This window comes from Zasmidium cellare (genome assembly GCF_010093935.1).
Source record: "Zasmidium cellare ATCC 36951 unplaced genomic scaffold M409scaffold_9, whole genome shotgun sequence".
Lineage (NCBI taxonomy): Eukaryota > Fungi > Ascomycota > Dothideomycetes > Mycosphaerellales > Mycosphaerellaceae > Zasmidium > Zasmidium cellare.
Genome location: NW_022986953.1, coordinates 282,974 through 295,204, shown reverse-complemented (window position 1 = coordinate 295,204; position 12,231 = coordinate 282,974). Strand labels below are relative to the sequence as shown.

The window sequence follows — 12,231 nt, the reverse complement described above, 5'->3', positions numbered from 1 at the left end:
GAAGGGTATCTTCAGCCAAAACACCCGCCGTACCCGCTCTCGTATTTCAAGACTTTCAATCAATCTCGCTTTCTTTTCATGCTTTCAATCGTTCGTCCAGCCAAAATGTAGGCTGAGTCGTGCTTAAGGCTTGGGGATGCGCAGGGTCTTAGACGTCATGCAACATGCGTGTCCGAGGAACAGTCCGACGATTGGGTGAAACTCGAAGATCGAGCCCGCACCAATCGTTCCGTATGGGATATCCTGCTGTATCCAGCCTCGCGACACCCAGAACGCCATCAAACCAGCAATGGTCAAGCTGGTGGGGATTGGAAGTCCTTCGAAGTACTTGGCTTTGCCGGAGGCGTCCTTTGGAACGTTGCCCGTAGTGACGTTGAAGCGAGCCAGTCGTGCGAGTCCAGCCAGGACGAAGCACGTCAAGAGGAGCTGGTCCAGAGGCGTGTGCATGCCGAGCGAGAAAGCGCAGGCAGCGGGTGCAACTCCGAAGGATATCTGTATTATCCATTAGCCTGCGAACATTACATTCTCTTCTCTGTGTCACGTACCAGATCTGCCAGCGAATCGAGCTCCGCACCCATCAAGCTGCTCTTCTTCCTCCATCTTGCAACCTTGCCGTCGAAGAAGTCGAAGAACAGGCCAAATGGCATGAAGGCGAGGGCAGCCCACGCGTTGCCAGTGTCCTGAGGCGAGCCCATGGCGTAGCGCAAGGAGGACAGGATCGACATGACTCCACAGAAGCCGTTCATGAGGGTGATGAGGTCGGCGAGGTGGTAGGCTCGGACCAGACTGAAGTGGCCTGGGTTGGGGTCGTTGAGCAGGCGGGACTGCTTGTCTTCCGCTGTTGACGCAGTCAGCATATCAGTTATAACGTGTCTATCCTCTGCTACTCACTGGGCTCCTGGGTGACCTCTTTGGCGGCCTTGTCGACGCCATTGGGCAGTCCAGAGCGCTTCGACATGCTGGCGTTTGGGTTGCGTGAATTTGGAGCTTTTGGTTAGAGAAGCAGAATTGACGCCGACTCAGATTCGTGGGCGAGATACCTCCAAGGTCAGGAGGGCTTGAAGAGTAGAGGGCGAGTTTCCACAGGTGTTTGCAGTAGGTACCTAGATATAGGACGTGAGTGTTTGTTGCTTGCCCTGCTAAATACTTGGTTTCATTTGTCTCGCCTGGGCGGTGACGTACAAAGCACAGCCACGCGGCATGTGCTTTTGTGGCTCGTGCCTGCCTCGTGACAGCGCGCAGTGGCGCATTTTCTGTGTCACGTCTTCGCGACTTCCAATTCAATGTCTCTTGCAACTCAACCACCACTAGAAAGAAATCTACAACAAACACGACAACAGCCAGCAGAATGAGCCATGGCTGCTACCGCACTTCGACCCGCCCATGGCGATGACATCTTCAGTTCCGTTTTTCCGCCCAAAGACCACACCACGCCGACACCAGAAGCCACACCAAACATTGGCACGCTTGCCTCGCCTGGAGGGGCATTCGGCGGCTTCGACATCCCCAACAACGCAGCAGATGAGGCTGCAAAGCTCAATCGAGCCTGGAGCATCGCGACCAGATTCTTGACTCTCTCAGCTGGGCTGACTGAGCAATCAAGAAACTCAACACACTCACCCGACGTCGATCATGCCCTTCACTTCCTCCTCGACTCTCCCTCGGCCCGCAAGGATCTCCTCGACTGGTACATGCACGAGGTCAGCACTCACTTTCGACACTTCATCTTGCCGGGGCTTTCATTCTGGCAGCAGGCGATACCTGTGGACAAGACACACGACGTCTTTTCGAAGACTGTGCAAGTCCTCAGAAAGGCACAAGATGTTTACTTGAACACCGGCGACGACTACGAAGATCGACATGACCTACAAGAGTTCATGACGCACATCAAGCAAGACTTTCATGTGCTGGTCCTGAACTCCCTACCACGTCAGAGGATACAGAAGACTCTGGCAAGCTACCTTTTCCAGTCGATGAAGTCGAGTCTTAAGGACTCGAGTAATCCAGAGAAATGCACGAAATCTGGTCGCTGCCAGTGCCACATCAACCTAGACTTGGACGCTTTGACAGAACTGCACCACATCGGACTCGGTGGCAGTCATGGCCAGCGCGCCTTCGCTCACGCTTTGCACAAGTTCATCGAAGGGCCTGCTACTGAGCGTAGATGTTTCCAAGTGGACTGGAATCACCATACCTCCGTCATCGCAAAGCTCCGCACCTGGGTTGAGGACCAATTCATGCCATCCGTTCAGCAGGCTGTCGCCACTCTGACTGGCGAGTCGACCATCGAACTACCTCTCGAACAGTTCATGTCAGCGGCTGTATCCAGCTTCGGTCGACAGCGGGTCAGCGCCCTCTTCGACTACGTGAACAGCTGGCCAGCAAGCGAAGGAGCCATTCTTGATATTCGAGAGTACATCAACGCCAACGGCCCCGGCGAAAAGGTACAGCTGTGTTCCAGCTTCACTGATCAGATACAAAGCAGGCTCCTGCATGCAGGTGCAAGCACGACGGAGATATTGAGCGTCTACATGAATGTCATCAGCGTCTTCAAGCTCTTGGACGCTCGTGGCGTCCTTCTCGAAAAGGTCGCGATTCCTATTCGAAGCTACCTCCGCAATCGAGAAGATACGGTGCAGGTCATCGCCGCTAGTCTTCTTGCTGAGGTCGACGAGAATGGAGAAGTCCACGCTCATGATCTCGAGAAGATCTGCTCCGACATTACCATCGAGATCGCAAATTCGACAGTCGATGCCCAAGATGACAGATTGTTGAACTGGGATGATATGGAATGGGTCCCCGATCCTATCGATGCTGGGCCAAACTACAAGTCCTCGCGGTCGGACGACATTGTCGGATACATCCTTGGCCTCTTCGACGCCGACGACTTCATCAAGGCTCTCGCTGCAGCTTTCGGAGAACATCTCATTCGCTCGTCCGACACAGAGCTTGTGAAGGAGCTACGCCTGGTTGAACTTCTCAAGTCCAGGCTGGATGCGTCGAAGCTTCAACAGGCTGAAGTCATGCTGAAAGACATGCGCGACTCTGTCAACCTGAACAGACGCATCAACCCTACGCATCACATGCCGCAGGGAGCACCGAAGCCAACACCTAAAGATGTTCAAGCAGCCTTACCAGAAGACGGCATCACCGTGGTCTCTCTTTGGGAGAGGTTTCGAGGTCGTATGGAGCGGCAGGAATTTTCTGCTGCGTTGCACCTTGTCGCGCGACACCGCAACGGCCTCTACTTTCCAAAGCGTGCCAGACTTTCTGCTGAAGCTATGCGAGACTCACCAGCTGCAGCCTCTGAAGAAATTGGCCTTCACTTTGGGGCCAAGATTGTCTCTGGTTGTTTCTGGCCGCAACTCAGAGACCTCAACTTCGCCGTTCCCGACCAGATCAAGCAGCACATGGCACACTATGAACAAGCTTTCACAGCCATCAGCGGGCAAAGAAAGCTGGAGTGGAAGCACGGTGCTGGAAGCGCCGATATCAAGCTGGAGTTCGAAGATCGCGTGGTTGAGGAGAACGGCATCGAGGAATGGAAGGCTACCTTGGTGGATGCATTTGGACTGCCCACTTACGACAACACCATGGGTGCATCCGTTGCAGAGCTCCAGAGCTCACTGCAGATGGATGAAGATCTTGTTCTTAGCGCCCTCAGCTACTGGATCGGCAAGAAAGTGCTGTACGAGAAGTCTCCAGGCAAGTTCGCGGTGCTGGAGCGACTGGATATGCACATCGAACAGGTTGAAGACACCCAGGCCGATCTCGAGATGTTCGAAGAAATCGATCCAGAGACGAAGCTGCTTCGCGAGAACGCTCTGATGTATCAGAACTTCATCGAGGGCATGCTGCGCAACCAAGGCCCGAAGGAGATTTCAGGCATGTTAGGCATCACGGGCATGATGAGGATGGTCCTTCCAGGCTTCGTCCACAGCGATGATGATGTGAAGTGGCTTCTTGACGAAATGGAGGGCAAGGGCAAAGTCAAGAGCAACGCCGGCGGTACGCTCTGGGCAGTCGTCTAACGACAGCGACTACTATGGCTTCCATGATTGCATTACACTGCATGCTACGATTACGACACGACACGATGATAAGAGGTATATCCCAAACAACTAAAAGGAGTAGATATTGCTAATTGTACGATACAACCAAGCAAGCTTAGCAGTATTGGTTTTGGATGAGAAACGACGATTGAACATGTCAGACCCCTTTCACTTCTACCACCTCCAGCTAATCCTTCCAACACCTGGGCATGCAAGATCTCTTTTCGATCATATTGCCCACTTCGTTTTGGCACTCTGGTCTCTCGTCCTCGTTTTGCACCTCTGCACACGACAATTAGCACAAGTCCACCCATTCCCTGCCTGAGACAAAGAAGCAGAAAAGCACACTAACACAACAAACTTACTCCCAGTCTCCCTCCCCTCCTTACACCCGTCACCATCATAGAACGTCAACTCGCAGTTGACACCCTCCTTGTGGACCTCCTTGGGCAACTCAAACTGGACCTCCGAAAACCTATCAAACCACCCGAAGTTCTTGCACTTGAACGGCTTGAGCTTGTGCTTGGACTGCGCGGCGTGGCCGGCGCAGGAATTGCCGTCTTTGGTGTAGGTCCAGATGACGATTTTCTTCTTGTCCCATTTGCGGTCTTCTTCGCTGCGGTCGCCGCGTGGGGTGGGGCCGGTGAGGGTGGTGTTTGTGAGGGAGAGGTCTTCGTCTGGGGGTGTTGGGAAGGCGAGGCTTGTTGATGCGCTGGCTAGGAGGGCCGTTAGGAGGGTTGAGAAGCGCATGGCGGTGGTGATATGGGAGAGGGAAACGAATGCAGTGTGGAAGAGGAGTTTCCCTGCCATTTTACTTGTGCGTGCAAAAGGCTACAAGCTTTACATCCAGCACCGTGGTAGTGACGGAGCTTGCGAGATGTTCGTGGTAGCGCCAGTTGAGGCTCGCATGTGAACGCGCTAGTAGAATCAAGGGCAGTAAGCTGGTAAGCAATATTCCATTGAACATCGTTTGGCTATCGCTAATTCAAGGCATCATTGATTGTATACAGCTGGCTTGCAGGTTCACAGGCATCTGCAATGATCACACCGGCGTGCCTTCCTCAGGCTACAGAATTCGCTGGGTCGCTCCTTCCTTGCTGTGATACTTCGTCTGCATCTGAGTTTCGACTCGTCCATCAAGGCATCGTCTTGCAAGCCAACGACTTCATGCAGACGAATTGAGCCAGAACAGGCATTCGTGGGCAAATCCAGACTTCATACCATACCGGCCGAGGACTTTGGCCGAGCGAGGAAGACGGCAGCGCCAGCGACGACACCCTCGACTGCGTCCGTTAAAACCAACGACATCTACGAATCCAGAAACGAGACAACGCCATGGACTACTTCATGAACTTGATGGCTGCGACCGTCAGTGCCCTGATCTCCAGCCGCACCGACAATAGTCCCATCAACAAGCCGACGATCATACAAGACTCACCATTACTGAACCTACCACGAGAACTGCGAGATCACATCCTCTCCTACCTCCTCGTCGAACCACCAGGAGTCATGCTCGTCTACAACTCTAAATCGACACATGGCTACGACAGAGCCACGAGGGTCTCCTTCACCTACGGCCTAGGACGGATGGGCAGAAGATTTGGACCACCTCCAGGCATCGAAGTCTTCGGTGTTACGGATTGCTATCAACACCTCATGAAGATGGTGCAGCTTTGCAGACAGACCAATGACGAAGCGCAAGAGATGTTCTTTCGTCGAAATCGCTTCATCTTCTACACGCCGTACGGCGTTCCTTCTGTATTGAAGATGCATGCGCGGTGGCTTTCGAAAGTCAGTTTCTGGTGTCGGCCGAGCGTGGGTGAGGCCAAGTTGATCTGGATGCATGTCGTCGTGGAGAGGACGGACAACCGGCCGTTTTGGAAGGTGACGTGGAAGCTTTTCCGGTACGAAGATGAGGAGGAGGATGAGAAGCTCAACCGGAAGCTGCTCGTCTGGACTCAGAACTGCGAGGAGCTGATATTGATGTGGCTTCGGGTGCGTAAGGAAGTGATAGATCTGGAGGCCATTGTTGACACCGTGAGCGAGCCGCCGATGTGCAGGCGAATGGACGTCTCGATTTTTCCGGAATCGAAGCCTCGCCGATGAAAACACGCCAATTCTGTCAGAGGACTTGATTGTGAAGAAGATATCTTGACTTCAACCGCGAAGTAAATGTCGTTGATATCTATCGGCCCCGAGACGGGGGGCCGTGGAAGGCAACTGACGGCATCTCCTCGGCAACTGCAGCACTCGCTCCCCAAGAAGCTTTCTTATCAATGCTACTCTATCAATGTTACCTATTCCTCTGACGATTGTGCGACGTTTTGATTTAGCACCGCTGCCACACTTGCATGCAGGATGCGCCGATCGGGCAAGGCCTTGGGTGCAGACCTCGCCGGCCGGCGGGTGATAAGGTAGGCATGGCGTTTTATTATTTCTCTGTCTTTCATAAACCTGAACGCGTTTCTCTTGCGCTCGCCGACTTCTGAACTCGTCTACTCGGGAGGCTCGTGGAAAAGGGACTGCCAACATGGCCGACATTAGCAAACTCCCCGAAGTCGAAGACGGCAGCAAAGACAGCCTGGAGCGAACCAAGAGCGTCACGACCGATGCCAAAGGTGACACGGTCATCGTCACCGAGGATGGCGATAGCTTCACCATCGACAAGAAGGCCGAGCGTGCGCTGCTCTGGAAGTTTGACCTACGGATACTGCCACTCCTCACGATGATGTACCTCTTCAACAGTCTGGACAAAGCAAATCTAGGCAATGCGAAGACGGCGGGGTTGGAGAAGGATCTGGGGTTCGCTGGGACTAATAAATGTTAGTATGAGGTATATCGATTTCTTGACAGAGAGTGGACGACTAACGTGAAAGCAGACAACATCCTCCTCTCCATCTTCTTCGTGCCCTACGTTCTCACAGCACCGTTCTTGGGCATGGCAGGTAAAATCTGGGGCCCATCGCGCGTGCTGCCTTGCATGATGTTCTGCTTCGGTTCCATGACCCTCCTCACCACCACGGCATACAACTGGAGCGGTCTGATGGCTCTGCGCTGGTTCCTTGGAATGGCTGAAAGTGCCTTCTTTCCTCTGGTTATCTATTATCAGACGCAATTCTACCGTCGTGGAGAGCTGGCACGTAGGTTGGCCATCTTCTACGCCGCCAGCAACATCGCCTACGCTTTCGGCGGCCTCCTAGCCTTCGGGATGTTCCAACTCCACGGCGGCGCTCTCCCAAGCTGGAAATACCTTTTCGCTCTAGAGGGCGGCCTCACAGTGCTAGGCGCCATCATAGCCTTCACCTTCCTCCCCTACTCAGCCCAACACGCCAAATTTCTCAACGCAGACGAAAAGAAACTCGCCTTCTACCGCATCCAAGTCGACTCCTCGGCCGTGGTCGAGGAGAAATTCAACCTCCGCGAGGCCCTCAAGATCCTGCACCAACCCACCTCCTGGGTCATCCTCGCCATCGAGATCTGCCTCGGCATCCCGCTGCAGTCCGTCTCCCTCTTCCTGCCCCAAATCGTCGGACGCCTGGGCTACTCCACCATCAAAACGAACCTCTACACCGTCGCCCCCAACGTCACCGGCGCTGCGATGCTGCTCGTCCTCGCGTACTCCTCGGACTACACGCGCCTGCGCTTCCCGTACATCGCCGCGGGCTTCTTCTTCACCTTCTGCGGCTTCATCATCTACGCCGCCATCGACGTCGAACACAACCTCCAGGTCGCCTACTTCGCCTGCTTCATGATGACCTGGGGCACGTCGGCCCCCTCCGTCATCCTGGACGTCTGGTACAACAACAACATCGCCGACGAGAACCGCCGCGTCATGCTCACCTCCATCGGCGTCCCCGTCGCGAATATGATGGGCGTGGTCTCGTCGAACATTTTCCGCACGCAGGACGCGCCGAATTATATCCCCGCGTTGGCGACGACGGCGGCGTTTGGGGGCGCGGGGATTTTGTTGACGTTGGGACTCGGGTTTTGGATGGTGCTCGATAATCGTAGGAGGAATTCTAAGCAGGGGGTGCGGTTGACGGCGAGGGATGTGCCGACGGAGCAGTTGAAGGAGGGGCCGAAGAATGAGAGGTTTCGGTGGGTGTTGTAGTGAAAAGTTTTGAGGCTTTTTTATGATTGATGTGATGTTTTATGTGTATGGGGTATCTTCATCTCTATCTCAACGCCGTTCGCTATGCGTTTATCATGCTCTCCTTCTCTCTCAACGCCACCTCATGCAGCATGCAAAGCTACTGGATCATCACCGCTTCCCCTTTCCCTTCTTCCACTTCCCCCCACCCCCACCCACAGTCTTCAGCGCAGCATGCCCCTCCAGCTCAACATGCTGAAACAACTTCGTCCTAGACGAAAACTCCTCATTACAGACCTGACACCGATGTCCCGCCGCCTCTGCCTGCTGACCCGAAGCCGCCGCCGCAGCAGCCTTCTTTGCTCGTTTCTGCGCCGCCTTGCCGATCTTCGGTTTGGAGGCTTGTGAGTCGTCTTCTTCGGAAGGTTCTTTGGGTGAGGGGTCGAGGCTGGCGGAGGCCATGCGGGCTTGGATGGTTTCGCGAGGGGCGTAATCTTCGTCTTCGTCCTCGGAGTTGGAGGGGTCGTCGCTTTGTGATGCTGATTTTTCTTTTACTTCGGCGTCGTTTGTGTCGGGAGTGTTGTCTTTGGGGAAATCCTTGTCGCTACCTGTATCTTCGTCGTCGTCATCGGCCTTTTCGAGGTCGTCGATATGTTCGTCGTCATCGTCTTCCTTTCCATTCATCTGGGCTTCATGGTCTTCTACTTCGACGGCGAGATCGTCGAGAACCTCCTCCTCTTCGTCGTCTACATCAGGAGTCGCCACGCCGCTTTCAGTGCCGCTTTCATCCAGATTGAGATGTGCGTTCTGCTTCCTCATCTTGTGCTGAAGCGTCTTCACAGCTTTCTGATGCTTCTTGCTCTTCTCGTGAGCTTCCCATTGCCGCTCACTCTTGAAAGTCTTGTTGCATGCGACACACTCGAAGATCTCTTCCTCGACTTCTTCCTCCTCGCTCTCCTCCAGCTCCTCGGGTTCCCGAACCTTGGTCCATTCTGGGATATCTTCAGCGGCCAATTTTTCAGCATTCGCCGCCCGTGCTCGAGCAGCCTGTGCAGCTGCAGCGTCACGCAAAATCTTGGCTCGCTCAGCCTCCGTTTGCGTGTTGGGTACATATCGAGGGTCCCGCTTCCTGATGAATGCTACCAAAGACCGTACAGCTTCGTTGAATTCTTGCTTGCCTTCTTTTCGTAATCTCAAGTTCTCTTGCTCCATACGTCGTCGGTACCACCTATCGGGTGCTTCTGATAACCGGTACTTGTCCCTCCAGGAAAACGGCTTGACCGTTGAGAAACTTGACCACGCGGCATAGAAGTGCTTGACGACATCGCCATAGTCATCGTCCTTGTGACCGAAACTGGGATAGTCTCGAATCTCGACATCCTCCCAACTTGCTGCGATATCTTCCTCTTTGGCCAGCTGTTCGAATGTCTCCCTCACGTATCCAAAGAATCCAGATGGGGAATCGGAAAACTCCACATTGCGGTTGAACTTGCTCACCATGCGAGCCAAGTCATCGGCCGTGGTTACGCGTACGTCCTCGTACGTTGGGGCACCGGCCTCTCCGCCGTCATCACCTCGCAGGATGGCGCTTTCGTGGCTGTCGTACCAAGCCCGCTCCTGAGGGTCTGACAGTACCTCGTACGCAGACTGGATCTCTGCGAAGAGTCTCGTCGCGTCCTCTTCGTTGCCATAGTTCCTGTCGGGGTGGAGTTCGAGTGCTTTTCTTCGGTACGCCTTCTTGATCTCGTCCTCTGTCGCCGTTCGCTCTACCCCGAGGAGGACGTAGTAGCTGGTCTTGACATCTTGGGAGCCTCCCGTGGCGGTGCTGCCCCCGCCCGACGACTGGCTCTGGCCCATCTTCACATGCGCAGCACGCAGAATCCAGACAGTCTCGTGCCTTCCACCACCACGGTGCGGCACGAACGCCGAAGGTTTAGCATTCTGGACCGCCACGTGAGGAGGGTGACGCACAGCCACCGGTCTCGGCAGCGCTAAGCCCTGTCAGAGACGTCGTCGAACTCTAATAACTCTATCAGTCATCTTGGCGCCGACCTCGTCCGTCATCCTTGCAGAGTTTGCAGGATAACCAGGCTCCATTGACCACACAGCGTGCGTGCTTTTCGCCTCAGCCTGCACATGCACGCGCTTGCACGCTCATTTGCTGCCTGGCGAGCAAAAGGTCTCGTGCCTTCCTTCCCACTGCGTCGAGTTTGGCCTGAGAGCGCCCGCCGAAGACACTACCCGCCTCAACTAAGGTTCAAGTTCGCACGAAAATCTCTCACTCTTTCTTCCTCCCTCCGTCTATTTAACAACCTCGCGCCCCCTTGCTCGCCACCTAGGAGCATCTAACTTTACCGATCAGCATTCCATAAAACCTACTTGGAAAGCACCCCACCTGAGTACCATATCAACCACCCGATATCACATGACACGCCCACCATGAAGTTCGGACACGAATATGAGACGGCCCTGGCCAGCGAGGGCTACCCCGAGCAATGGGTCAACAGCGCCATCGACTACAAGCATCTGAAGAAATGCATCAAGCGGGTACACAAAGAGCTGGAGAGCCTGGGACTGGACGAGCACACCTTGGCCGCCATGAACGACCTCGTGGCTCAGCCTCAGACTCCCAACCCAGCAGCGACCGATTCCAAAGACTATCTCTCGGCTGCCAACCCAGATCTCTCTCCAATCCAAGAAGAGTTCGCTCCTCAACTCAAGGTACTGGTCGACAGTAAGACGGGTAGGGCGCTTGACGCGAGACTTGCGCCCGAAACCAAGGCTTCTCTGCAAAAGCTCGCGAGGCATGAGATGGTCGTCGAGGGTCGAAAGAAGCGTCTGGAGCAAGCACAAGCACAAGCACGCCCAAAACAACCACAGGTACTCGGTGAGACAGCACCTGTTCACGACGGCTCTGAGCGCAAAGAGTCGGTAACGCCGGATGTGGAGGATGCTCGATGGGTGTACGTACCACTCGCGTCTGCACAAGACTTCTTCGAGATGCTTGAACCCAAGCTGGCCGAGCTCGATGCTTTGCGCGACGCCGAGACACGCAATCTGGAGGAGAAGATACTCGATCTTGGCGACCTGGTTGAAGACGTCGTTCAGCCTGTTAGAGAAGGATATGAGGCCAAGCGATCGATCAGCTACCGCGACCTGTACTTCTGGAGGGAGATGTTCCGACTGTACCTCGAAAAGCCAATCTTCTACAGCGAGACAGAACAGAAGCGGGGCGCCATCACATTCGATGAGGCCAAGAAGAATCTCGAGAACTATGATCAAACACTTCGCGAGACGGGTTTGCTTGCCAAGATGAAGACGCCAAAAGCCAAAGCTGCAGCACAACAATTCCTCGACCTGAACTTGCAAATCTTGAAAGTGATGCATTTCCAGGAGATGAATGCCAGGGCTATGAGGAAGATTCTCAAGAAGTTTGACAAGCGAACACACTTGCAAGGAGATAAGTTTGCAAAGAACCTCATCGTCAAGTATCCGGAGATCAAGTCCAACAAGAGCGGTTTTGCCGATTCAATCGGACGCGATCTCCAAGCTGAGATGGGGACGAAAGTCCTCGCAATTGTGCCACAGCTCGACGACTGGATCTGCCCGGTGTGCTGCGAGATGGCCTGGCGTCCGGTGAACCTGGGCTGTTGCCGGGCAGTTCTTTGCATCCGATGCGTAATCGACTTGCAAGCAAAGGGAATGACGAAATGCCCAATGTGCAACGCAGAGACGGTCATGCAAGCGAACGGCAAGAACCTCGACATGGACACGATGGAATTCTTAGAAATCTACTTTCCGATGGAAGTGAAGAAACGACAGAAGGAGAACGAAATGGCACAGCTAGCGAGGGACTACGGCGACGAATTCATCAAGCCGGGCTGCACAGTAATGTGAATAACGACAGGAATGACTTTCTGCAACTGCGATTATTAATGAATAGAAGTCGGCGTTTGAAAAGTATACCGGGCTGGAGCTCAAGGATGGGATGGATTGGGAGGGGCAGGTACTGGTATTTGACATTGTGTGATGATACCCCACTGCAAACGTCATGCGACACGATGATTAGCATTTGAGATACAGTATTCT

The 12,231-nt window shown here is 54.2% G+C and overlaps 7 protein-coding genes across 7 annotated transcripts; 4 read left to right on the top strand and 3 right to left on the bottom strand.

Annotated features, from left to right (window-relative positions):
- Positions 1 to 123: 123 nt before the first annotated feature.
- Positions 124 to 958, bottom strand: M409DRAFT_52145 (uncharacterized protein; the record flags this gene model as incomplete). The annotated part of the gene is made up of 3 exons (XM_033812002.1): positions 124 to 492; positions 546 to 838; positions 892 to 958. The coding sequence occupies 3 exons, from the start codon at positions 956 to 958 to the stop codon at positions 124 to 126; spliced, it is 729 nt and encodes a 242-aa protein (XP_033670508.1).
- Positions 959 to 1,355: 397 nt separating this feature from the next.
- On the top strand, positions 1,356 to 4,031 carry M409DRAFT_64694 (uncharacterized protein; the record flags this gene model as incomplete). The annotated part of the gene is made up of 1 exon (XM_033816190.1): positions 1,356 to 4,031. One exon carries the CDS (start codon positions 1,356 to 1,358, stop codon positions 4,029 to 4,031), a length of 2,676 nt encoding a protein of 891 aa, XP_033670507.1.
- Positions 4,032 to 4,239: 208 nt separating this feature from the next.
- On the bottom strand, positions 4,240 to 4,802 carry M409DRAFT_20031 (uncharacterized protein; the record flags this gene model as incomplete). Its single annotated transcript, XM_033805195.1, has 2 exons — positions 4,240 to 4,334; positions 4,418 to 4,802. The coding sequence occupies 2 exons, from the start codon at positions 4,800 to 4,802 to the stop codon at positions 4,240 to 4,242; spliced, it is 480 nt and encodes a 159-aa protein (XP_033670506.1).
- Positions 4,803 to 5,387: 585 nt separating this feature from the next.
- On the top strand, positions 5,388 to 6,158 carry M409DRAFT_20030 (uncharacterized protein; the record flags this gene model as incomplete). Its single annotated transcript, XM_033805194.1, has 1 exon — positions 5,388 to 6,158. The coding sequence occupies one exon, from the start codon at positions 5,388 to 5,390 to the stop codon at positions 6,156 to 6,158; it is 771 nt and encodes a 256-aa protein (XP_033670505.1).
- A 424-nt stretch (positions 6,159 to 6,582) lies between these two features.
- M409DRAFT_64693 (uncharacterized protein) lies at positions 6,583 to 8,163 on the top strand (the record flags this gene model as incomplete). The annotated part of the gene is made up of 2 exons (XM_033816189.1): positions 6,583 to 6,874; positions 6,932 to 8,163. 2 exons carry the CDS (start codon positions 6,583 to 6,585, stop codon positions 8,161 to 8,163), a joined length of 1,524 nt encoding a protein of 507 aa, XP_033670504.1.
- Positions 8,164 to 8,313: 150 nt separating this feature from the next.
- Positions 8,314 to 9,999, bottom strand: M409DRAFT_20028 (uncharacterized protein; the record flags this gene model as incomplete). The annotated part of the gene is made up of 1 exon (XM_033805193.1): positions 8,314 to 9,999. The coding sequence occupies one exon, from the start codon at positions 9,997 to 9,999 to the stop codon at positions 8,314 to 8,316; it is 1,686 nt and encodes a 561-aa protein (XP_033670503.1).
- Positions 10,000 to 10,581: 582 nt separating this feature from the next.
- Positions 10,582 to 12,039, top strand: M409DRAFT_52140 (uncharacterized protein; the record flags this gene model as incomplete). Its single annotated transcript, XM_033812001.1, has 1 exon — positions 10,582 to 12,039. The coding sequence occupies one exon, from the start codon at positions 10,582 to 10,584 to the stop codon at positions 12,037 to 12,039; it is 1,458 nt and encodes a 485-aa protein (XP_033670502.1).
- Positions 12,040 to 12,231: the final 192 nt, after the last annotated feature.